Raw genomic sequence first — 23,570 nt, 5'->3', positions numbered from 1 at the left:
TAAATCTACTAAGACCCAAGTATTGTTAGACAATTGAATTTATTTCATCATTTAACGCTTCTTTCTAGAAAACAACATCCCTAGAAGACAAAGCTTGATGAAATGTCTTTGGATTATCTTCCATATTTAGGATCATATGTGTTCTTTTCAATACTGTATTTCTATTACCTTCCACTAAAAATACAATTGAATCAGTAGAAATAAAATCTATATCTATGTGTTTTTTTCTTTTTAACTCTTTGACTTCTTCTAGGTTCACTTGAACCTATTACTTCTAGTTTTTTTACGTTTTTTCACTTAACATTGAGTTAGGAGTCATTACTTTTATATTTGGTTCTTGCACATTTAAATCACTTATGAATTTATTTTTGATAAATTCAATATGTACAGATTCAACAATCATATTAGTTTCTAAATCCAAAAGCCTATAAGCCTTTGAATTTTATGCATAACCAACAAAAACACTCTTAAGACCTTTGAGTCCTAATTTTGTTATTTGAGGATCAGAAACTTTATAAAAAGCTACACACCCTCACACTTTAAAATAATTCAGATTTGATTTTCTATCATTTCATGCTTCATAAAAAAAAACATTTAATTTTTGAGATGGTACTCTATTATGAATGTGATATGCAGTAAGTAAGATATGACCCCATAAATTATTTGGTAAATTAGCATTCAAAAGCATGGCATTAACCAACTCAAGTAATTGAGAATTTCTTTCTACTTTAGAAAAAGGCTTCTTGTCATCTTCGCTTGAATACGTACTTCATATTTGTTATTATTATTATTATTATGCTGATATGAAATATGACCATGCTTACATATATATTTCAAATATCTATAATTTAGATGTCCTAATCTAGCATGCCAAAGAAGAGAAATAGATCCAACCATATAAGCAGAAATAACATTGATTTCATTAATACTTAACTTAAACATGTCATCACAAGAATAACATATTCCCACAAACACTCCACTCTTAGTTACAATAACCTTATCAAACTCCAAAACAATCTTGAGCCCTTTCTTACTCAAAAGACTAGCAGATACAAGGTTTTTCTTAATCTCATGAACATGAAACACATTGACTAAAGATAATTTTTGTCCAGAAGTAAAGTTCAACTCAATAGTTCCTTTTCCTAAAACTTTGGCAGAATTATAGTTGTCCATCAAGACCTCTTCATGTTTTTTCAATTCTTCATAAGTCTTGAACCATGATTTATTGTTGCAAACATGAACTGTTGCACTAGAATCCAACCACCAATCCGAAGTCTTTACAACATTAGTTGCCATATTTAATTCGATAATCATTCCAATTTGAATGTTTGAAACCATGGCAATCAACTCCCTGGCTTCGTCTTTTTCAACCATATTCACTTTGAAAGAACCACCTTTCTTGTTGAAATTCTTGAATCTACACTCTTTTATGTAGTGCCCTTTATTTTCACAATAGAAACAAACCCTATGCTTCTTATAAGCATTTTGTTTTTTCTTGAATTTGTTTCCTTTCTTTTACACTTTCAGATTGTTTTGAGTCATTATCAAACCAGTTTCAATAACCAAATTCACTTTAGAATTTATTGCTTGCAATTCACGCATACGAGATTGAACCTCAATTTGCAAGTGTATTTAAAACTGTTCAAATGTATAATTATTTGTAGAATGCAACATCTTCTTCCTATATTCATTCCAAGATAGAGGAAGTTTTGATAAAACAGCCCCCACTTAAATCGAATCAGGAACTTTGATATCAACATTTAAATTTCATGGACTTGATCCATGATTGGCTTATTGTCAGTAATCTCATACTCAGAAAATTTTAAAGCAAGAAAACAATTAGAACCTGATTTTTTTTTTCTTGTAGTGTGTCTTCAAGGCAGCCTAAATTTCTTTTGGCGACTTTAATTTGGAGAAGATGTCATAAAGTCGACTAGTCAGAGTATTCAAAATATTCCCTCGACAAAGCACTTCATCTTCTTCATGTTTTAGTCTTGCAGTCTTATATAATAGTAACATATTCATCTTCTTATGGTTCAGGTAGTGTAGGTAGATTCGAGTCAAGAATGTAGTAAATCTTTAATGAAGTAAGCAGGAACATCATCTTGTTCATCCATCTTGTTTTATTCGTACCATCGAACCGCTCTAGTTGAATTTTGACATCTTTAGCAACTCTGATGCTGGAATTCATATTTGTCTCCGTCAAAATAAACATAAAATTGTTATAAATATTTAGGATGGAAACAAATATGGAGTTGGCTTAGAGGCGTGAAAACACCATCTTTAAGGTGTTTATTTGTCCCATACAGAGACAACACCTCCAGGATACAACTAAGCACTCTAAACCTCTAAAAGAATGAGAAGATAAGACCAAGAAAAGAATATACGTTTTTATTGTGTGTTTGTTTTTTGTGTATTAACAGGTTTTTATAGACTTGAAACATAACAATAAAATAATATGATTGTTGATCAATCAATATGACTGTTCATCAAACAATATGACTGTTGATGAAACAATATGACTGTTCATCAATCAATATAATTGTATGAAACAGTATGACTGTTGATGAAATAATATGATTGTTTATCAAATAATATGACTATTCATGAAACAGTATGACTGTTCATGAAATAATTATACTTTAAATTAAATTGAATAACTGTTATTCAGTTTTAACTCAACAGTCACAAATATCAAAATTAATTACAAAAATAATTCAAGGATGAATTAATCTCACTGACATATTAAGTTTCAAGTTTCAAATGTCATTTTTGATATTATAAATATCCATAAATAGCATTAAGAAGCCAAATAGAAGAGTCTATCCACCATGACTTAATTTACTATACAATAGAAACTCTTATTTATAAACATTAGGAGGGAGTGTTTCTTTTCAATGTGGGATATATATATATATATATATATATATATATATATATATATATAAAGTACACCAACAAATTCATTGTATATTTGGTAGAGTAGAGACCAAAGAATTTAAAGGTGAGATAGAATAATGGTAGATGTTTTCTTCATTCTGCTTTCTGTGTGATGTGCAAAGTATTTTAAAGTACAAGATGTGCACGCCAAGAATTGTGCAAGGAAGTTACAATGCAGATTTGATGCAGCTAAATCCTAGGAATCAGTCTTTCCTAAACAATTATCTCTAGCCAGACATTAGGAATCAATGATTTCTGGATTTCTGCAATCTTCTCCTGCTGATATCCTTGACGACACTTCTTTTCATTCTCATAGTTCAATAATTAGACAACAACTAAATTAAAAAATGGTAATTAGTTTCTACCTACTAATCAACATGCACCATAATGAGCTCGTACGGTCACATTTATGAAAATGCCTTCCATTCATTTCTGAAATAATTAAGGGCCTGCTTCAGGATAAAATAATAATATTATTATTAATTAAATACTGTAGATGTGGAGCATGAAAAAAATAATCAAATATGAAAAAACGATGAGTGCTTGAGAATCTTCTAAAAAGCTGTGTTCATGGGAAAACAGTTTCCCGGGAAAATCTTCTAAAAACCAAACCGAATACTCTCACCTTAATTGTCGGAGCATACAAAACACTTGTTTCTACTACACACGTGTCTTCCAAAAAGAGAAGCTTCTTTTTCCAACACGTGTTTTGAGTTTTGACCATGCTGCCCTCTTCCCTTTTTTCCAACACCTTAATTTGGACAGCTCAATTTCTGTAGAATTCCCCGAAGAAAGAATTGAAGGAAATTACCTCGTTCCTGGAAATTCTTATAAGAATGGGTTGTTCGAGTCCTTTTCAATAGAGCCAGGCACGAAGTTCCTTGCTCCGTTTCCTTGAAATTACTTGGAGCGTTGACTGCAATGAATTAGGACTTTTCTACACAATTGTTCACTACTTTAAGCCGCAGCCATAAATAAATCTTGGTCAAGGGGCCAAAGGTCAAGAAAGAAAAGGCTAAGAAACAAGTTGCTCTAGAAATTGTTCCTATCACTCTTGTTTTTAATGCAAATTAAGTTTATTTTTAAAAATAATACTTCTTTAAATTATTTAAAGAATTTATAAATATCCTTACCATCCATCAGAAAAAACCGTGTACAAAAATTAAATGTTTATTTCATGTTGTTTTTGAAATCTGACACACCAACTATCAGCTTTCGTTGACGAGGATGCTTGTGCCAACACATCTTTTTCTTTTACTAGCTCATTAACTCTTGTTAGTCATTGCAATCTAGTGTGTTTTTTTTAAAAAATATATTTATTTTTTTATTTTTAAATTATTTTTTTATTGTTTTGATATGATAATATCAAAAATAATTTTTTTAAAAAAATTATTTTGAAATAACACTTTAAAAAATAACTTCACTACACTCTCAAACAGACTCGTAAGCAACCCAAATAAGCAACAAACTATGTATATATACTGACTATGTTACCTATGATTCATCGCAGGGCGGAGAAATATTTCTTTTTTAAAAAAGAATGTAATAGCTTATCCAACATGGGTTTTTTTTTTATATAGAAAATACTTCTTTTAGCAAAAAACTTATCATGCAAGCTTATACAACACCTTTTGTGTTTTACAGAAAATGCCAATAAAAATAAAAATCAATGGGTGAAACTGGAAATAAAAATAAAATTAATATAAAAAATAAAAAAAATCATGAGTTAAATAGGACTAACTAGTCAAACCAACAATCCGAGCCTATTGGATCTAACAATGTTTTTATTTTAAAAATCACTTTTCATCAAAATAACAAAAAGGGGTGGTGTGCATGCATGAAACAAAAAAAAAAACTATGATTTTTCATAATTTGAGGATTTCTTACCTAAAGCAAAAGAAGAAGAAGGAAAGAACTATACATATATAAAAAAGCAAACAACAAAAAATATTTTTTTTTTAATCCTAAGGAGCTGAAAATACATCAAATTTAAAAAGTAAAAAAAAATAAGACATACATTAAATCAAATATTATTCTAATAAGAAAAACCATAAAAGAATGAAAAAGACTTTCCTAAATTTTGTTTAAAAAATCTAAAAAGAAATTCAATAAAAACCTAAACTCGAAGAATGAAATTAAAAAGAAAAAATAAAACGGATAAAAAAAATCTAATGGAACCAAAAAAGGTGGTGTAGGCACGCTAGCCTAGCAAATCCAAGTTAGCATAGCAAACATGTGACCTGGATCGTGAGGTGTAGTTATCTTTATACAAAGTAAATTGAAAAAAGAGCTTAATCTTAAATAAACCCAACATTGAAAAATGTGATGGAAAAGAAAATTTGATGCAAAAAATTTAAAACTAAAAATGACCTATATCAATTCGGGTTAACACTCACACTTGTGACTTGGGTTGTAAAACTGAGATCACCAAATTAGAAAAAATTACAATCCAAACTCAAAACTAATCAAATATTAAAAGATAAAATAGAAAAATTAATTAAAAATGATAAAAATAAAGAATGAAGATCAAATTCAACATAAAAATAAAAATAAATAAAATGATGTGGGATGAAATTGAAAATGAAAATTATTAAAAAAAATTATATATAAAAAATATCAATTAAAAGAATAACCAAATATAATATAAAAATCAAGTTAAATTAAATCTCAATAAATAAAATTAAAAAAAAACAACAATTAAAAGAATGATAATGTATGATACAAAAACCAAATTAAAATAAATTTCAAGTTATGAAATTGAAAAGGAAAATTAATAAAAAAAATCTAAAACAATTAAAGATTAATTAAAAAACAAGGACTATAATTAAAATAAAAATAAAATGGAAAAATACTTTTTATTTTTTACTTGGTCAATGCAAATACTGAGGCCACGAGAGAGAAAAGAGGGCCCATTAGGGTGAAACTACAGCATATGTGAAACGTGAAACATGAAAAAAACCCAAATATGAAAAAAAAGGAGTGTGGTAGATAAAAATGACTGAGTGTTTGAAAATAGTTATATCTTAAACAAGTCATAAAACTAGAAAAAAAAGAAGAAAAAAACCATAAAAAAAGCTAATTAAGGGCCCATTAGGGTGCCAAAGCAAGGAAATAATCTTATGAAAATAGGAAAACAATTACCCTGGATCTGTTTAATTTTCAAAATCGTATCGGAGAAGGAAAAGTCTTCGAAGAACCAAAGGTTTAGATCGTCGATGGATCTCACTGTATGAGCTGAATGGTTTGACCATGATCGTATACAAAAGGGAGGAAAGTGCCTGCTAGCGAGTGGTCCACAGGGACGAAAGGTTACAATAATTAAAGAGAGGTGGAGAAATAACAGTACCCAGTAATAGTCAATGGAATGATGCTCTAGTTATGCCATGTTTTTAGGGCACGAGGAACCTTTTACTAATCTTTGCCAGATTGTTGGTCCAGCAACCACTTCGATTTGGGATCTTTTCTGTGGAAATAATGATAATCAAAGAACAGATAGACTGTGGTTCATGAATAAATAATTGAATTATGATTTGATCTGGTTATGGATCCATGCACTGGGCAATGGGTTTTGTCATGAATCTCAATCATAAACCCAGTTAAAATAGTGGTCGCTTTTTTCGAACCACTCACATGGTACAGCAGAATTGACTGTTCAGCACCTTTTTTTTTTTATTTTTATTATTACCCAGGTGGAGTTCTTGGAAAGGTGCAGCCGTGCAGGGCTGTGTTCTGACTTTTTTCAGGTTCTAATTAGCCGTATGGCCTCAATCTGTCACCAGTTCAGGGCAGGGAGACTGCATGAACAAAATTGCACTTTAAATCCAACATCACTCCTCCTCATTTGGGTGTTGTTATTCTCAAACAAGTTGTACGAATTAGACCCCTCAAAGTAATAAATAAATATAAATTGTTTTTTGCCTCTTTTTATAACCAAACAAAAAATAAAAGTTGCCAGGAACAAAAGCAGACGTGTAATTTTCGTGCTTGCTGATCACTCAAGATAACAAGACAAATTCAAAACAATGTGCCAAGCTTTTGTTATCTTATGGAAAAGTATGAAAGCTAGATTCTTCGATGTTTCTGTCTGCGAAGTCAATTTTGCTGCAGCATGATGCCAGCCACGACGTTATTTTGCTTTTATTTATTTATTTATGCGTGTGGTGATAAAATTAGAAAGAACAACAACATGAGAAGGGAACTTAAACCAGCACAAGGAAAACAAGGAGGGGAGGCTGAACTTGTTGTTCACGGAATATAACTAAATTATAAAATTAATACATATTACTCCAATAAAAAACTGCTATGGTTCATGGTGGTGAAGATCAGAGGGTTCTTTTATAGATCAAGCTGGTTGTTGTTGACAGTGGTTGATCGGAGTGGTGGTCAGTGAATATGTGGGATGCGATTGTTGACTTTGGATGAGCTGTTGCTATAGTTTAGGCAAACATATTGCAATGATTATTGAAGTGATTTATATATAATTATTTGGGTTGTGTTTGGATGATCGAAATTCAGCAATGAGAAAAGAACGAGGGTGGTGGCTAGGGTTTTAGGTTTCTTTTAATTATTATTTTAATGGAAAAATTGTAATATTTAATATAAAGATTGTTTAATCATTAACTGAAAATTAATGGTAAACATGTAAATAATCAGATAATTTTTATTATTTTTTCAGCGAGGAAGGTGTTAGCATGCGTATAAAGTTTAAGATGAAACTGTAATTTTTCAAAACTCGATAGTCAAATACAGTTTTGACCAAACTATAGAATATTAATGGTAATTTTTAAAAAAATTAATTGATCATAATGACCCATAAACAAATGCTTGTTAATATTATGAAAAGACTTCAATAATATTACTTGATAACAAAGTAAAGATTAAATGGAATTCAATAAGATATTTTTTAAGATTTATTTTTGAATTATTCCATGAATAAAAAACTATTGGAAAAGGATAAAAAGGAAAAAACAAAAGAGGGGGCTAGGGGGAGGGGGGCTGGGGTATGTGGGTTTGCAAGCACGTCGTCAGTCAATTGTTTTTTAAAAAGACAAATGAAAAGACACGTAGTATAAAGTGGAAGATGATGCAACATCTTCTAGTATGATCACTAGCCACCTAAGGTGGCCGGATAGTTAGTATCTAACCCATTTGACATTACAAAACTGCCTTTTAACTATTTTCTCACTTGAAAATTCCTAAAAAAACACTATAAAAATCTAAATAAAGCCATTAATAACCTCAAACTAGCCTTTAATCTCCCTAAAAATACAAAACCAACCTAATTCACAAAACATTATAGAGACTAGTTTAACCTTTTTATTTTTTTGTCAATATGAAGAATTAGGGTTAAACACAATGTAATGGGACCTCTCTTTCTAAATAAAACTCATCAATACGAAAAACAACTTGTTACGTGGTCGAATTGTAGGCAATCGACCCATTTCCTCTCCCCTCCCTCATCTCCCTACAACTTTCTCACTCATATCTCAAAATTAGTGGCTAAAACATGAATAAATAAAGTTTCAAACCCAAACATAAAAACCTCGAGGAATTGTAATATTTAATATAAAGATCGTTTAGTTATTAACTGAAAAATAATGGCGAATCTATAAATAATCAGATAATTTTTGTTATTTTTTTAGCTTTTAGCATGTATATAAAGTTCAGGATGCAAACTGTAATTTTTAAAGAGTTGGTAGTCAAGTGCAGTTTCGACCAAACTATAAGATGTCAATGGTAATTTTTCCTAAAAAAATAATTGATCATGATGGCCTATAAAAAAAAAATGCTTGTTAATATTCTGAAAAGACTTCAAAAATATTACTTGGTAATAAAGCAAAGATTAAATGGAATTCAATGAAATATTTTTTAAGATTCATTTTTGAATTATTCCATGAATAAAAAACTGTTGGAATAGGATAAAAAGTACAAAACAAAAGAGGGGGCTGGGGTACGTGGGTTTGCAAGCACGTCGTCAGTCAATTGTTTTTGAAAAAAAAAAAGAGAAGACATGTCGTATAAATTGAAAGATAATGCACCATCTTCTAGTATGATCACTAGCCACATAAGGTAGCTGAAAAATCTAACCCATTTGACATAAAAAAACTGTTTTTTAAACTATTTTCTCACCTGTAAATCTTCTAAAAAACACCATAAAGATCTAAACAAAGTCATTAATAACCTCAAACCAGCCTTTAATCTTCCTAAAAATACAAAACCAACCTAATTCAAAAAACATTATAAAGACCAGATCAACCCTTTTTTTTTTTTGTCAAGATGAAGGGTTAGGGTTAAAAACAATGTAATGGGACTTCTCTTTCCAAATAAAACCCATCAACACAAAAAACAACTTGTTACGTGATTGAATTGTAGGCAATCGACCCATTTCCTCTCCCCTCCCTCGTCGCCCTACGACTTTCTCACTCATATCTCAAATTTGATGGTTAAAACGTGAATAAAATAAAGTTTTGAACCCAAACATAAAAACCTCTAGGAATATGGATTTAAAAATTTAGGGACTACAAAAGGCATGCTCTATGCATAGTGAAAAAAAAAAGAGGCTGAATATTTGTTCCAGTTTCAAATTCTATCCTTGAAGGTTTAAATATTTTGAATTAATAAGATTGAATTTTATTTTTCCAAACTAAACAACATTATAGTTAACTATTGCAATCGATAATGGAATGTTGCATTTTCATTGTTTGTTCCAATATTTCTTTCATCATGCATTGAACCGCGTGTTGATGATTTCAAACATCACTCCATGGTTTATCAAAAGTCAATTTTACGAAACCAAACTATAATTTTTGATAAAAATATCAATCGAAATAATGAAGATCAAGTTTGAAATTAAAATAAATGATAGCCCACTTTGTTATTTTGGAGAGGATCAAGTGTGGAAACCAAGGAAAGGAGAGAGAACATAGAGAGGAAAAAAAAAGAATGGATTGTGGGCGCCACATTGGAGCTCCGCCATAATCAAGCATTGCCCGATAAGGAAGCTCATGTTGAGATGATTGCAACAAAACCAGTAAAGACTGCTTTCGGAGCTCGAAGGAAGCTGCATGCATCTCCACAACGCTACGGCTTTTCTCGCATGTTGGCGCGCGTGTCATACGTGCCAACCATGTTTTCCCTCTCATTTCATTTTAGCATCTGATTTGACAAGAAGAGGGCTATATATTTTTTCAGTTTCAAATTCAATCCCTAAAGTTTCAATTATCTTAAATTAATAAAATTGAATTTTATTTTTCTAAATCGAGCATTAATTGAGTGTTGAAATTTTTTCTCGATATCACAAGAATCCCTTAAGAAGCTAACCAAAACAAATCATCAAGCATAATTCCAAACAATTCAATGTAAAAGTTTCAAATTAAAAAAAGAAGAAGTTAAATGATTAAAAAAATTAAAAAACAAAAAAAGACAATACCACGCAGCACTGTTACAATCCATAGTGGATTGTTTGCTGCACAACAAAATGAATAGTTCTTTTTAGTCTTTTTTTTTTTTTTTTTAATTGATGGTTTAATTAGGAAGAAAATATCCTCATATATAAAAGACTATCCGGAAACATTTTTATTGTTAAATTCTGAGGTCGAAATTGTTTGATGGGTCTAACGTTATCAGGAGCACGGAGTCCTTGAATGAAGACAGGTATCACTGTCATGAGTTAACTATTCATACTTTATTCCTCTGATGATAGTTCATTGTATGGCTCCTGGGTCTTGCGGTAACCGGGAGTCTGATTGCGGTAATTTTTTAAAGTGTTTTTTATTTAAAAATATATTAAAATAATTTTTTTTATTTTTTAAAATTATTTTTAACATCAGCACATTAAAATATCTAAAAACACTAAAAATAATATTAATTTGAAACAAAAAAATAAATTTTTTTTATATTTTTTCAAAAACACCTTTAAAATATTAAAATAAAAAGAACGGACTTTCTTTTTGTGCTCTTGCTCATCACTCACCTCAGCCCGTCATCAATCCAAAACAACAAAAAAATCAAGGCTTCATTCCTTTGTTGTTTTATGGGGAAAGAAAATCAGATTCTTCTACAAAATCTAGCTAGCTCCGTGGTCAATCTTGCTGCAGCATGATGCCATCCATGACGAACTATGTGGGTGCATTATTTTGCTGTTGATGATCTTATGCGTGTGGTGTGGTGATAGAGAATTATGACAGCAATATCTCGCAACTGATCACATGTTGAACTTTCTATAATTATTGAGTAAACAACAGTGTGTAATAATTACGTGCCCAAGCGACAGTGATTGACTTGTCTGAATGCAGTAAAAGCTTGTGGCGCCAATACCTGACAATAATTATTCATTAAGCAACTTAATTACAGCTTGTAATCTTCCGATCATGATATTTTAATTCTATCATATCAAATGGAAAAGAGAGTCATTTCTTTTTCGTTTTTTTTTTTGATGCACCCTAACATTATAAATAAAAGCATGAAAACAAAAAAAAAAATAAAAATAAAAATAAAAACAAAAACTAGATAAATTATTAAGAAGTTCTAGTCATAGTTAAGAGGGTGTTAGGGTGGGAGATGTGGTTGTTTTTTTTTCAAAAAGCTACCATATTTTTTACTAAAAAACATGTATTTTTTGCTTTTAAAAAGTGTGGTGTGTGCTTTAAGAGGGTGGTACCTTAAAAAAAAAAGCTACCACACCTCCCACCCAAACACACCCTAAGAGAGTGTTTGGGAATGCGGTTTACGTGTTTTTAAATGTTTTAATTTTTTTTGTTTAAAATATTTTTTTTATATATTTTCATATCGTTTTGATGTGCTAATATTAAAAATTATTTTTTTTAAAAAAAATATTTTAATATATTTCTAAGTAAAAAACACTTTGAACCACCGTCACAATCACAATTCCAAACATCTTAATATAGCCAAATGTTTGAATCTCTCATATATTTGTGCCTTAATCCAACTATACCATGCCCTAAAAAAAAAATATAAACAATATTTTGTTTATATATACAAAATATCTCAGGTGTTTACGAACTAACTAGATATTTATACTCGAAGAAAGCTTCCAAAATAAAATTTACAGCCAGCAATTCATAGCTATCACTAAATATCAGTGAGAAGAAAGAGTCAAACTAAAACTAAAACCACGTAACTAATATTTAGATCTTGACCCGTTTACTTTACCCACTGATCAGAGATTCATAAGTAATATAGTTTTCTTTGTTTATTTATAGAAAAAAGGACTGCAAATTAGTTCAGCGATTCATGATGCCCTCGATTGGACTCGCGCTTGTTTGTTGCTGTAGAGCTATTTTTTAGAACTGGTTTGACTGGACTTAATTATCTCAGCTTACTTCTTCTTCTTCTTCTTCTTCTTTTTTTAATTTTCAATTTAAGTATTTTTTATTGAATTATATTGTCCAAAAAATCCCGACCTTTAGATTAATCTCGTGTATTTAAAGCACCAGTTTTCTCATCCGGCACCCCTAAAGCCACCCACAGACCTGCTTGACGGCTTTCGAGATTGTTTTTTTTTTTTTTTTAAATTATTTTTTTCTTGAAATATATTAATTTAATGTTTAATATATTCTTAATTGAAAAATATTTTTACATGGAAGAAGAACATCTGCTTAATCTAGTTTCAACATAATAAATAGGGTTTATAAACTTTATGATAAAACTTAAATTCGACACAATGTTACAATAAAGAATTATACACGTTCGTACGTATGTGTTAAATACCAAAGAAATATTTAGTATTCGTGTGGTTGGTTTGTATTCAACGTCTAAGATCAATGAAGATAATTAAGACACGCAATTTTGAGTTAGTGAGCTGTGACCGGTCTGATGGCGATTCTAAGGCGGCCTTCTTCCATCTTTATATTTAATTTGTGTTTGATATTGTGTTTTAAAATTATTTTTTAAAAAAATTAATTTTTTTTTTATATTTTTAGATTATCTTAATGTGATGATGTTAAAAATAAATTTTTAAAATAAAAAATATTTTAAAAAACAATCACTATTACAATTTCAATCAGAACTTTAAATAATGAAGTTATGAAAAATGTGTGTGTATATATATATATATATATATATATATATATATATATATATATATATATATATATATAAATAAAGCCCCAGGGATGCATTGATTGTTAAGATAAACAGCGGGATCATCACTCTGCCATAGCAGAAACATTGAGGTGTTTGATAACATTAAGAATAAATTTAAATTTTTTTAAAAATATCATTTTAATATTTTTCTATATAAAAATTATTTTGCCACCGACGCAATACAAGACACACTGGCATCCTAGGGAGAAGTGTTGTTAGGTGTCTTCTGTGGTGAACCAGCGTCCGACTAGTATTTCACCACGTAAGCATCTTAGGCAGTTACAGAAACAGTTTCCGGCTGTCCAATTGACACAACAATAGTTCTGTCCTGCCTCGAAATATTCAACCATGCACAAAGACCCATGATTTGGTCTGCTCTCTCCCTCTCTCTCTAGTGTGGTTTATCTATCTCACATGACATTACACTCCAGCATAAATTCTTCTTCGTGTGGCGGGGAGCCGAGCTCTGCATTTCTGGTTGCTGTTCTTAAGTGAGTCTGCGTGGTTTAATTCTGTGCCATCGTTGTTAGCGTGGGCATTTAATGCCTTTTAACTCTTCTAGAAAGACTAGCTCATCATGATCCTTTAATTTTGTAAGGTCTAGCATAGCTTTGCCTGTCTTGGTTGGTTGGCTTCATTGTCACGGGACGACTTGTTGTGCCTATGCGGTGCACGAGGTCCAAGTTCTTCCAAAGATTTTGAACTCTACTTTTTGCTTGGCGAGCATTTATTTATACGGAGTCTTCTTTCGTTTGTCTTGTTTCGTGTTTTCTTTATTAATAATGCAAGCGATCCATCGGCGGTCTGATACCTACTCCTTAAATTAATTTGTTTATCTTCGTTTTAGTATTTGTTTATCTTCTTTTAAGTATGCGTATATCTCTTTCTTTCAAACTTCAACAAATTGCGCATATCTTTTTTTGTGATTTGAATATCTGATTTTCCGAGATCCCTGCTGACAAATTCAAAGCTACAGAGGCCCCCTTATGCTAGCTCCCGAAAGCTTGATAAAAATAAATAAATAAAAAATGTTTTTGCTGTTTAAGTATGCTATGTGAACAGTAGTAGTATAGAATCACCTTTCCGTGCCTCTCTTTTCCGTGGTAGCTGAGTTCTAAAGTTGGCAGCTTTTATAATCCCCAATCGAGTTTAGTATGTTATTGTCTTTTCTTTTCTTTTCTGTACGTGGCCAAATCGGTTTTCAGATTCTGCCTTTTGCTTTTTTATATCATTTTTTTGTGTAATCATTTGCTTCTTGGAATGATTGTTGCCATTTTTTTTTCTTTATCGTTCTGTTTGTGGCCCGCGCACATAATTTCTTCTCCTTTGGAGGGTCATTTCTCCGTGGACCTTACTTACCATTGTAGTGCTCTGTAAATTATGCAGGGAGCAGGAGGGAGGAGATTGATCGGCGTCAAGTGATTTTGCTTTGATTTTATTTTTCCTCTCACTTGAGGGGCTGGGAAGCATGAGTTATTCAACATGGATCACCTCTCTTTCATGCTCAAGCTCTGTAGTTCTGCCTTCAGGGGACACATCTATTCCAATGATATTTCAATGGCTGAGATTCATTTTCTTCTCCCCATGTCCTCAAAGAGCTCTTTTATCTTCAGTTGACCTGTTGTTCCTGCTTGCCCTCCTCGGATTTGCGGCTCAGAAGCTGTACTCTAGATTCACATCCAGTGGACGCTCCATCTCTGACATCAACAAGCCCCTTATCGGAAATGGAAACAGCAGAGTTCTTCAGATCACGACTTCTATTTGGTTCAAGCTCTCTTTGATTGTATCGGTCTTGTTAGCTTTATGCTACATTGCTGTCTCCATTCTAGCATTCAGTCAAAGCAGTCGGTTGCCATATTGGAATGTGCTCGATGGCGTCTTTTGGTTAGTTCAAGCAATAACTCATGCTGTGATTGCAATCTTGATCATTCATGAGAAGAGATTTCAAGCTACCACTCATCCACTATCTCTTCGAATTTATTGGGTTGCAAATTTCATCACCACTGGTTTGTTTATGCTATCAGGGATCATTCGTTTGGTAGCTCTGGATCACAACTTGATATTTGATGACATATTTTCTGTAGTAGCCTTCACTTTTTCAATTGTTCTTTTTGCTGTAGCCATTAGAGGATCGACTGGGATTACTGTAATCAGGGAATCTGAAGCAGTAATGCATGATGACACCAAATTACAGGAACCTCTTCTGGAAAAATCCAATGTGACTGGTTTTGCTACCGCCTCTATAATATCCAAGTGCCTTTGGCTTTGGATGAATCCCCTTCTGCGTAAGGGTTACAAATCTCCACTCAAGATAGATGATGTGCCGACCCTTTCACTGCAGGATAGAGCTGAAAAAATGTCGCAGCTCTATGAATCCAAGTGGCCTAAACCACATGAAAAGTCAAACAACCCTGTTCGAACCACGTTGTTGAGGTGCTTTTGGAAGGAAATTGCCTTCACTGCGTTCCTTGCAATCTTGCGGCTCTGTGTCATGTATGTTGGGCCAATGCTCATCCAAAGTTTCGTCGATTACACAGCTGGGAAAAGAACCTCTCCCTTTGAAGGATATTACCTTGTATTGACTCTTCTTGTCGCAAAATTTGTTGAGGTTCTGACTGTCCACCAATTTAACTTCAATTCTCAGAAACTTGGGATGCTCATTAGATGTTCTCTCATCACTTCTTTATACAAGAAAGGGCTCAGGTTATCTTGTTCTGCTCGTCAAGCTCACGGAGTTGGACAGATTGTGAATTACATGGCTGTTGATGCCCAGCAACTCTCTGATATGATGTTACAGCTGCACTCCATATGGTTAATGCCATTGCAGCTTGGTGTTGGCTTGGTGCTCCTATATAATGTTCTTGGCGCCTCAACAATCACGGCTTTTCTTGGAATTCTCAGCGTTATTTTGTTTGCTATTTTTGGAACAAAAAGGAATAATAGGTTCCAGAGAAATGTGATGGTAAATCGTGATTCAAGGATGAAGGCAACAAATGAGATGCTGAATTACATGCGTGTGATCAAGTTCCAAGCATGGGAAGAACACTTCAACAAGAGAATCCAAAACTTTCGCGAATCAGAATTTGGATGGATTTCCAAGTTTTTGTACTCAATCTCCGGTAACATAATTGTGATGTGGAGCGCACCATTGCTAGTGTCAACTCTTACATTTGGTACTGCACTGCTACTGGGAGTCCCACTTGATGCAGGGACAGTATTCACAACGACATCTGTCTTTAAAATCTTGCAGGAGCCTATCAGGACATTCCCTCAATCTATGATATCACTTTCACAAGCGATGGTATCTCTTTCGAGATTGGATCGTTACATGATAAGCAAGGAATTGGTGGAAGAGTCAGTTGAAAGAGTGGATGGTTGTGATGACAGAATTGCTGTGCAGATTAAGGATGGGGTATTTAGTTGGGACGATGAAACTGAAGATGATGTTTTGAAAAACATAAATTTGGAGATCAAGAAAGGGGAGCTCACTGCTATTGTTGGGACTGTGGGATCTGGGAAATCTTCTCTCCTCGCCTCAATTCTCGGTGAGATGCACAAAATATCAGGAAAGGTACGGATTTTGAAACATAACCTCTGGGGTTTATCCATTACTTTTTTCTTGTATTTAGGTGTTCTGAATCAGCCTCATGCATCTCTCTCTCTCTCTCTCTCTCGCTCTATGTTAGCTAGAGTTTTTTTCATCAACTCTGAGACTTCTCAATATCCAATATGTTTTTGGTTTGTTTGGTCCTTGTCAATCTCGTACAGTTGGAACGCATTCATGTATGACACTGACTCATTTTATTGAAGCTCAGAATTTGGCTACTCAAAGTCATCAATGGGACTTCTCTTTTTCCATCCTGCTCAATTTGGGGCCATGTTATACCATAGTAATTGAAGGCTATCTTGGTCGTCATTCTTATTTTCTCTTCCCTGTGTTTTCTTTCAAATATTTTTGTTTTTTTGATCACCTTTTGTTGGACTAGATTTCCCTCCTTGGTTTTACACTGTTTAGTTGTTACTTTTGCTGCTCATGCAATCCATTTAACACAACTTTCCTCATTTGGTTGCTAAATTGCAAATGATAAACTTGAAATATTTTACTGAGATATTTTACTTTTCCTTCAACAGGTCAGGGTTTGTGGAACAACTGCCTATGTTGCTCAAACATCATGGATTCAAAACAGCACCATTGAGGAGAACATATTATTTGGTTTGCCAATGAATAGGGAGAAATACAAGGAAGTTATCAGGGTTTGTTGCTTGGAGAAGGACTTGGAAATGATGGAGTTTGGGGATCAGACTGAGATTGGAGAGCGTGGCATCAACCTCAGTGGTGGACAGAAGCAGCGGATACAACTTGCAAGGGCTGTTTATCAGGACTGTGATATATATCTTCTTGATGATGTTTTTAGTGCTGTTGATGCGCATACTGGGACTGATATATTTAAGGTGACACTAAAGTTAGTTGCTTTAAAGCTTAAACATGTAGTGGAAGTGAAATGATTTATTCTTCATGCCATTTTGATCATAGGTGCTTTAATTTGTTATGGAAATTCAGAGTCAGCTAGTAGAAAACACGAAAAATCACTTATGTTAGAGAATTTAGATAATTGATGTCATCTCTATAATCTCCTGTAAAAAAGGCATGCAAATTTTTCTAGGTAAAAGTTACGTTTTCTAGTTAGTGAATCAGTATTTTTACGTGATGCATTCTGAGAAATGGATAGCGGTTCTGAATTATATCAATGCCTTCTGCAGGAATGTGTTAGAGGAGCACTGAAGGGAAAGACCATCTTGCTTGTGACCCACCAAGTTGACTTCTTGCACAATGTGGATCTTATCTCGGTAAGCAGAAAAATCACTTTGTATCATTCTCACCCACGAAGATAAGAGTTTATGATCGATAATTTCTTTAGAAAATGGCATCTCTCAATACCAGGTTATGCGAGATGGACAGATAGTACAATCAGGAAAGTACAATGATCTCTTAGTGTCTGGATTGGATTTTGGAGCATTAGTTGCTGCCCATGATACTTCAATGGAACTTGTAGAGGCCAGCTCTGAAATTTCTAGTGAAAACTCTCCCAGGCCACCGAAGTCCCCTCGTGGTCCTTCTAAACTTGGGGAAGCCAATGGTGAAAACAAGCTTCTAGATCACCCGAAGTCAGATAAGGGAACTTCGAAGCTCATTGAAGAAGAGGAAAGAGCAACTGGTAATATAGGCCTGCACGTGTATAAACAATACTGCACCGAGGCTTTTGGATGGTGGGGTATAGTAGTGGCAATGCTATTGTCCCTAGTATGGCAAGCATCTCAAATGGCTGGGGATTATTGGTTGGCATATGAAACTGCAGAAGAGCGTGCTGCAATGTTCAAGCCTTCACTATTTATATCTGTCTACGGAATCATTGCAGCTGTATCAGTGGTGTTCTTAGCAATGAGATCCCTTTTTGTCACGCTTATGGGGCTTAAAACTGCCCAAAAGTTGTTTGGTGGTATCCTTCATAGTATCTTGCACGCACCCATGTCATTTTTTGACACCACACCTTCAGGAAGAATATTAAGTCGAGTAAGGATGCAAGACCCGATCATGATAATTTTTCCCAGTGTGTGCTTTCAACTATGAATGTATTCCTTCTTATATCTATAGCGGGTCTATTGGCTCAAGATGCTGAAATTGTTGCAATTTTTTTTATTTTGCTCATATTTTTCTCTTTCAGGCCTCATCAGATCAAACCAATGTAGATATCTTCCTTCCATTTATGTTAGCCCTTACAATTGCAATGTACATCTCAGTTCTCGGCATCATCATAATTATATGTCAATATACTTGGCCAACCGTGTTCCTAGTAATTCCTCTTGGTTGGCTGAACTTCTGGTTTCGGGTAAGAGCTCACATTTTTATCTTGCTGGTAGCTTTTTCAGTTTGCAACCTCACACACTCACAAATGAAATCACACAACAGATATTTATGTGTTGCTTGTTTAAATATATCTCTATCAGCTTCAAAGCTTTCTAATGTGATTTTCATCCTAATTTGTAAATCTTCATTGTAATATGCGTTTATGACTATCTTGCCTCTTGGATTTGTGAGTAGATTTTTATCTCAAAATTGGTATGGAATTTATATACTGACGATTTATCTTTCTTGGTTGCAGGGGTATTTTCTTGCAACATCTCGAGAATTAACTCGACTCGACTCAATTACTAAAGCTCCTGTTATCCATCACTTTTCAGAAAGTATTTCTGGAGTTATGACAATCCGGTCTTTCAGAAAACAGGATAGTTTCTGTCAGGAAAATGTTAACAGAGTGAATGCCAATTTGCGCATGGACTTTCACAACAATGGATCGAATGAGTGGTTGGGTTTGCGATTGGAAATGATTGGGAGTTTCATTCTGTGCGCTTCTGCTATGTTCTTGATTCTATTACCAAGCAGTATTGTTAAGCCAGGTAATTGCACGTTTACATGTTACTGTCATGAGGCAACATCTCTCAAGGATTTGATTAATAAAAGAAATGATATAATTTATGTTCATCTATATATAAGATTTCTGGACCAAGTGATTCAAAGTGTTCTTGGCAAAAGAGTCTCATTCTTCCTTCAATGCAAAGGCATCTGCATATTATGTTTCTTTGGTTCTATTTAACTCGTATGGTATCATGTTACTTGTGTTCCTGTTTACATATGATGAGGCTTAAATTTTTTATATTAAAATCATGGATTAAAGCATCCAAAGCATCAGTTCTTCTGATATCATCTCTGGAGTATCGAACTGCAGATACTCAAATTTCTTAAAGCCATCAGAATTTTAAATGTTTGTATTCCAGAAAACTAACCAAATTCTGCATGATGCAGAGAATGTTGGTTTATCTCTCTCCTATGGGCTATCCCTCAATTCTGTGCTGTTCTGGAGCATATATTTTAGTTGCTTTGTGGAAAATAGAATGGTCTCTGTTGAGAGGATCAAACAATTCACAAATATTGCATCAGAGGCAGCATGGAAGATAAAGGATAGGGTTCTTCCTCCAAACTGGCCTGCCCATGGCAATGTTGATCTAAAGGACTTGCAGGTAAAATGTTTTACAATAGATCTTTATTGATAAAGAAATCAGTTTATGTTTTCATTTTTTCTAGAGGTACAATTCACACCCTATCCTAATAGCTCTTTTAGGCTGAAGAAGTGAAAAGCAAATGAAATTGCCTGGTATGAGGTCGAGCAAAGCACAATATGCGCGCATCGATAGCACTTAGTTGTATATGTGAACTTGGAATCTTTGCTCATATATACACGTTTTATCTGTTCTACTTTTTCGTGAACAGGTAAGATATCGTCCGAACACTCCTCTGGTTCTCAAGGGCATTACTCTCAGCATTCAAGGGGGAGAGAAGATTGGTGTTGTTGGACGTACAGGGAGTGGAAAGTCAACTATGATCCAAGTCTTCTTCAGGCTGGTGGAACCAACAGGAGGAAAAATAATTATTGATGGCATTGACATCTGTATGTTAGGACTCCATGATCTCAGGTCTCGTTTTGGCATAATTCCTCAAGAACCTGTCCTCTTTGAAGGAACAGTGAGAAGCAACGTGGATCCTGTTGGACAGCATACAGATGAGGATATATGGAGGGTAATCATGCGGTTCCCATTTCTTGATTCACTCCACTTAATTATCAGTGTTATTTTTTTTCAGAGTTTGCAAGCTGAAAAGTTTGATGTTTTTGTAGAGTCTCGAACGCTGTCAACTCAAAGATGCTGTGGCTTCAAAACCTGAAAAACTTGATTCTCCTGGTAAAATTTGACTGTCATGTGTTTCACAGTTTTCACTTTTCCAAACTTCTCAAGCTGAACATATTACCGGAACAAAAATTTATGGAACCTTTTGACTCCATAGTGATTGACAACGGAGACAACTGGAGCGTGGGGCAAAGGCAGCTTCTTTGTTTGGGGAGAGTTATGCTAAAGCACAGTCGCCTGTTGTTCATGGATGAAGCAACTGCTTCAGTTGATTCACAAACTGATGCTGCGATTCAAAAGATTATCAGAGAGGAATTTGCTGATTGTACGATTATCAGCATTGCTCACAGAATACCTACAGTCATGGACTGTGACAGGGTTTTAGTTGTCGATGCAGGTATGCTCTTCTTTCTACTATCATCGTCTTCATATTATACTTACCTCCAGGAAAGAGTCTTTGAAATCTCGCACAACAGTGGATTGGTCAGTTGATATCACACAGAAGGCATAGTTCATTTATAATAACAATTCTTGTACTCGCAAACTGAGAGTTCTGATTCTCCGAATACATGCTGCATTCAAGACAATAGGCTGGATATTCTGACTGGCTTTGTTTCTTGTTTGTAACAGGGCGGGCAAAAGAATTTGATAAACCATCACGGTTGCTTGAGAGGCCATCGCTGTTTGGGGCATTGGTTCAGGAGTATGCCACTCGCTCAGCTGGATTGTAAGCAAACAGTCTGCTTTGATCACTAGCGTCATCCTGCTGTTAATCTTGGTAAGAATCTCCGGAGGAGCATAACTTTTACCAAAAAGGAGAGAACACAATTTGCAATGTTGCGAGAAACTTTATGCTAATTATTCCAAAGAATTCGGTAGCCAAATGATGCAAAATGTCTTCCTTGGCTTTATTAGCATAACTACGTAAGCTTCTCTTTCATTTTGGTAGAGGATGACTTGATAGGGAACAATTGTTTAAAATGCTTTGGATGAGCAAGAAATTATTCTAGCATTATGTCTTTCGATATCCCTTCTTGTATTAAGTTTGGAAGAATTTGCTGAACTAAGAATAACTTAAATATGAAGAAAGAAATCCTGAGTTATCCATGAAGGAGCGTGACCTGTTTTCATGGGGTGGCCAAAGTATATACCAAAGGCATCTCCATGCATAACTCATAAAATGATTAACAAAAACAACTAAAAAGAGGACGGTGTTTCGTAGATGAGGACGCGGTGCTGTTTCTTTCTAAAAAAAAATAAAATAAAGTGTAAATATATTCTCTCTCTCTCTCTCTTTAAATTAATGTAGATGTTCGGACCAACTTGCGCACATATCGACTAATCTTACAAGTTCTGAAATTAACAACCAACCATGTAAGCTTCCAGTGACTCTGAGATTTGTGGAACTCGAACTGGTGATCTTTAGAGAGTAAACTCAGAACCTGACCAGTTAAGCTATACCCTTCAAAATTAATATATTCTCTCTTTGAGCTTCAGCATTGTACGACTACAATAAATGGCCCCTATAAGAAAAAAAAAATGATATAAATTCTTGATTGATTATATCCAACTTTAAAATTGATTATAATTTCTCAACTTGCCTAAAATAAACATAATTCCTTGTGTTTTGAAATAGCATATGCAAATAAAATAATTCATGTGCAAAACATTATCCATTTACTGTTATTCTTCAAGATACAACATTGTTCGTGTGACATTTATGTAATTTTCGTTGCTTTGAATGACCATATGGGTCTCTTTCAATTAGTTGTGTTATTCCAATTCCTGAAACTCATTGTCGACTCCTTTTGGTCCCTAATATCATTTATTGAGAGAGAAGGGAGAGAGCGGAGATAAAGGGAAGGGGAAGAAACAAGCCAGCCACACCATTATCTATGATGTGGGTGTTTTGAAGTGTGTTAATAATTATTTTTTTTAATTTTTTAATTTTAAAATATATTAAAATAATATTTTTTTATTTTTTTAAAAATAATTTTTGACATCAGCACATCAAAATGATATGAAAATATAAAAAACATATTAATTTAAAGTACAAAATAAAAAATAATTTTTTTTAATTTTTTTAAAAGCACTTTTCAAATGTAGTGCCAAACACAATCTACAGTTGAAAATGATGTCAAAACATAGCCCTTGATTATCCGAGACTTTAATTTGCTTTTGTTTGGGTTGCTTAAATGAGGATTTGAAATAGAAAATGAGTTTCTACATGAAGAATAGATGATTATGAGGTGCCATAACTGGGAAATGATATTGTTGAAAAGATATCGATAAAACGAATCTAACAACACCAAAAAAGATCATGAATGGTAACAAGATATGGGCCACATGAGCCGTCCAAATATCCGGGATATTTTTCTTTTATTCTTTCCTTGTTTTTTTTTCTTCCTCTCTACAATGTAAGTCTATAATCTAAATATTAAGTGAAAGTTTTGAAGAAAAACATATTTTGTATTTTTTGAAATAAGGGAATTTTTTGAATTTGTTAACTTTTTTTTAAATCTTGGAGAAAAATCATATTTTTAATACCAGGTCCGTATATTACAGTGTAAGTCTATAGCCAAATATTAAGCAAAATTACTGGAAAAAACATGAGGGACCAGTTAATAATTTTAAAATGGTCCCTAAATTTTTTTCAGAATTTTTTTGAACTTGTTTAGGGTCTATTTGGCTATACACTAAAATAAATAACAAAGTAAAGCTAAAGAGAAAGGCGGTAGGGCGTGTTTGGCCTAAAATTAGAGGCATTAAAAATGGTTTAAGACATT

At 33.4% G+C, this 23,570-nt stretch overlaps 1 protein-coding gene across 4 annotated transcripts; it reads left to right on the top strand.

The window, feature by feature from the left end:
• Nucleotides 1-13,375: 13,375 nt before the first annotated feature.
• On the top strand, nucleotides 13,376-21,811 carry LOC7487778 (ABC transporter C family member 14). Of its 4 annotated transcripts, none has more exons than XM_024594266.2 (12): nucleotides 13,376-13,535; nucleotides 14,431-16,615; nucleotides 17,176-17,496; nucleotides 17,806-17,892; nucleotides 17,987-18,616; nucleotides 18,768-18,932; nucleotides 19,206-19,500; nucleotides 19,907-20,121; nucleotides 20,372-20,677; nucleotides 20,775-20,838; nucleotides 20,942-21,181; nucleotides 21,415-21,811. In XM_024594266.2, the coding sequence occupies exons 2-12, from the start codon at nucleotides 14,513-14,515 to the stop codon at nucleotides 21,513-21,515; spliced, it is 4,527 nt and encodes a 1,508-aa protein (XP_024450034.1). In that variant the 5' UTR covers nucleotides 13,376-13,535; nucleotides 14,431-14,512; the 3' UTR covers nucleotides 21,516-21,811. The 4 variants fall into 4 exon arrangements, with proteins under 4 accessions (XP_024450034.1, XP_024450033.1, XP_002301476.1 ...); XM_024594265.2 differs by lacking the exon at nucleotides 13,376-13,535 and adding an exon at nucleotides 13,892-14,191; XM_002301440.4 differs by lacking the exon at nucleotides 13,376-13,535 and adding an exon at nucleotides 13,892-14,196.
• Nucleotides 21,812-23,570: the final 1,759 nt, after the last annotated feature.

The sequence above is a fragment of the Populus trichocarpa genome, chromosome 2, assembly GCF_000002775.5.
Source record: "Populus trichocarpa isolate Nisqually-1 chromosome 2, P.trichocarpa_v4.1, whole genome shotgun sequence".
NCBI classification, from domain to species: Eukaryota; Viridiplantae; Streptophyta; class Magnoliopsida; order Malpighiales; family Salicaceae; genus Populus; species Populus trichocarpa.
Note: the sequence above shows the minus strand (reverse complement) of the source record. Positions and strands in the feature narration are given on the sequence as shown.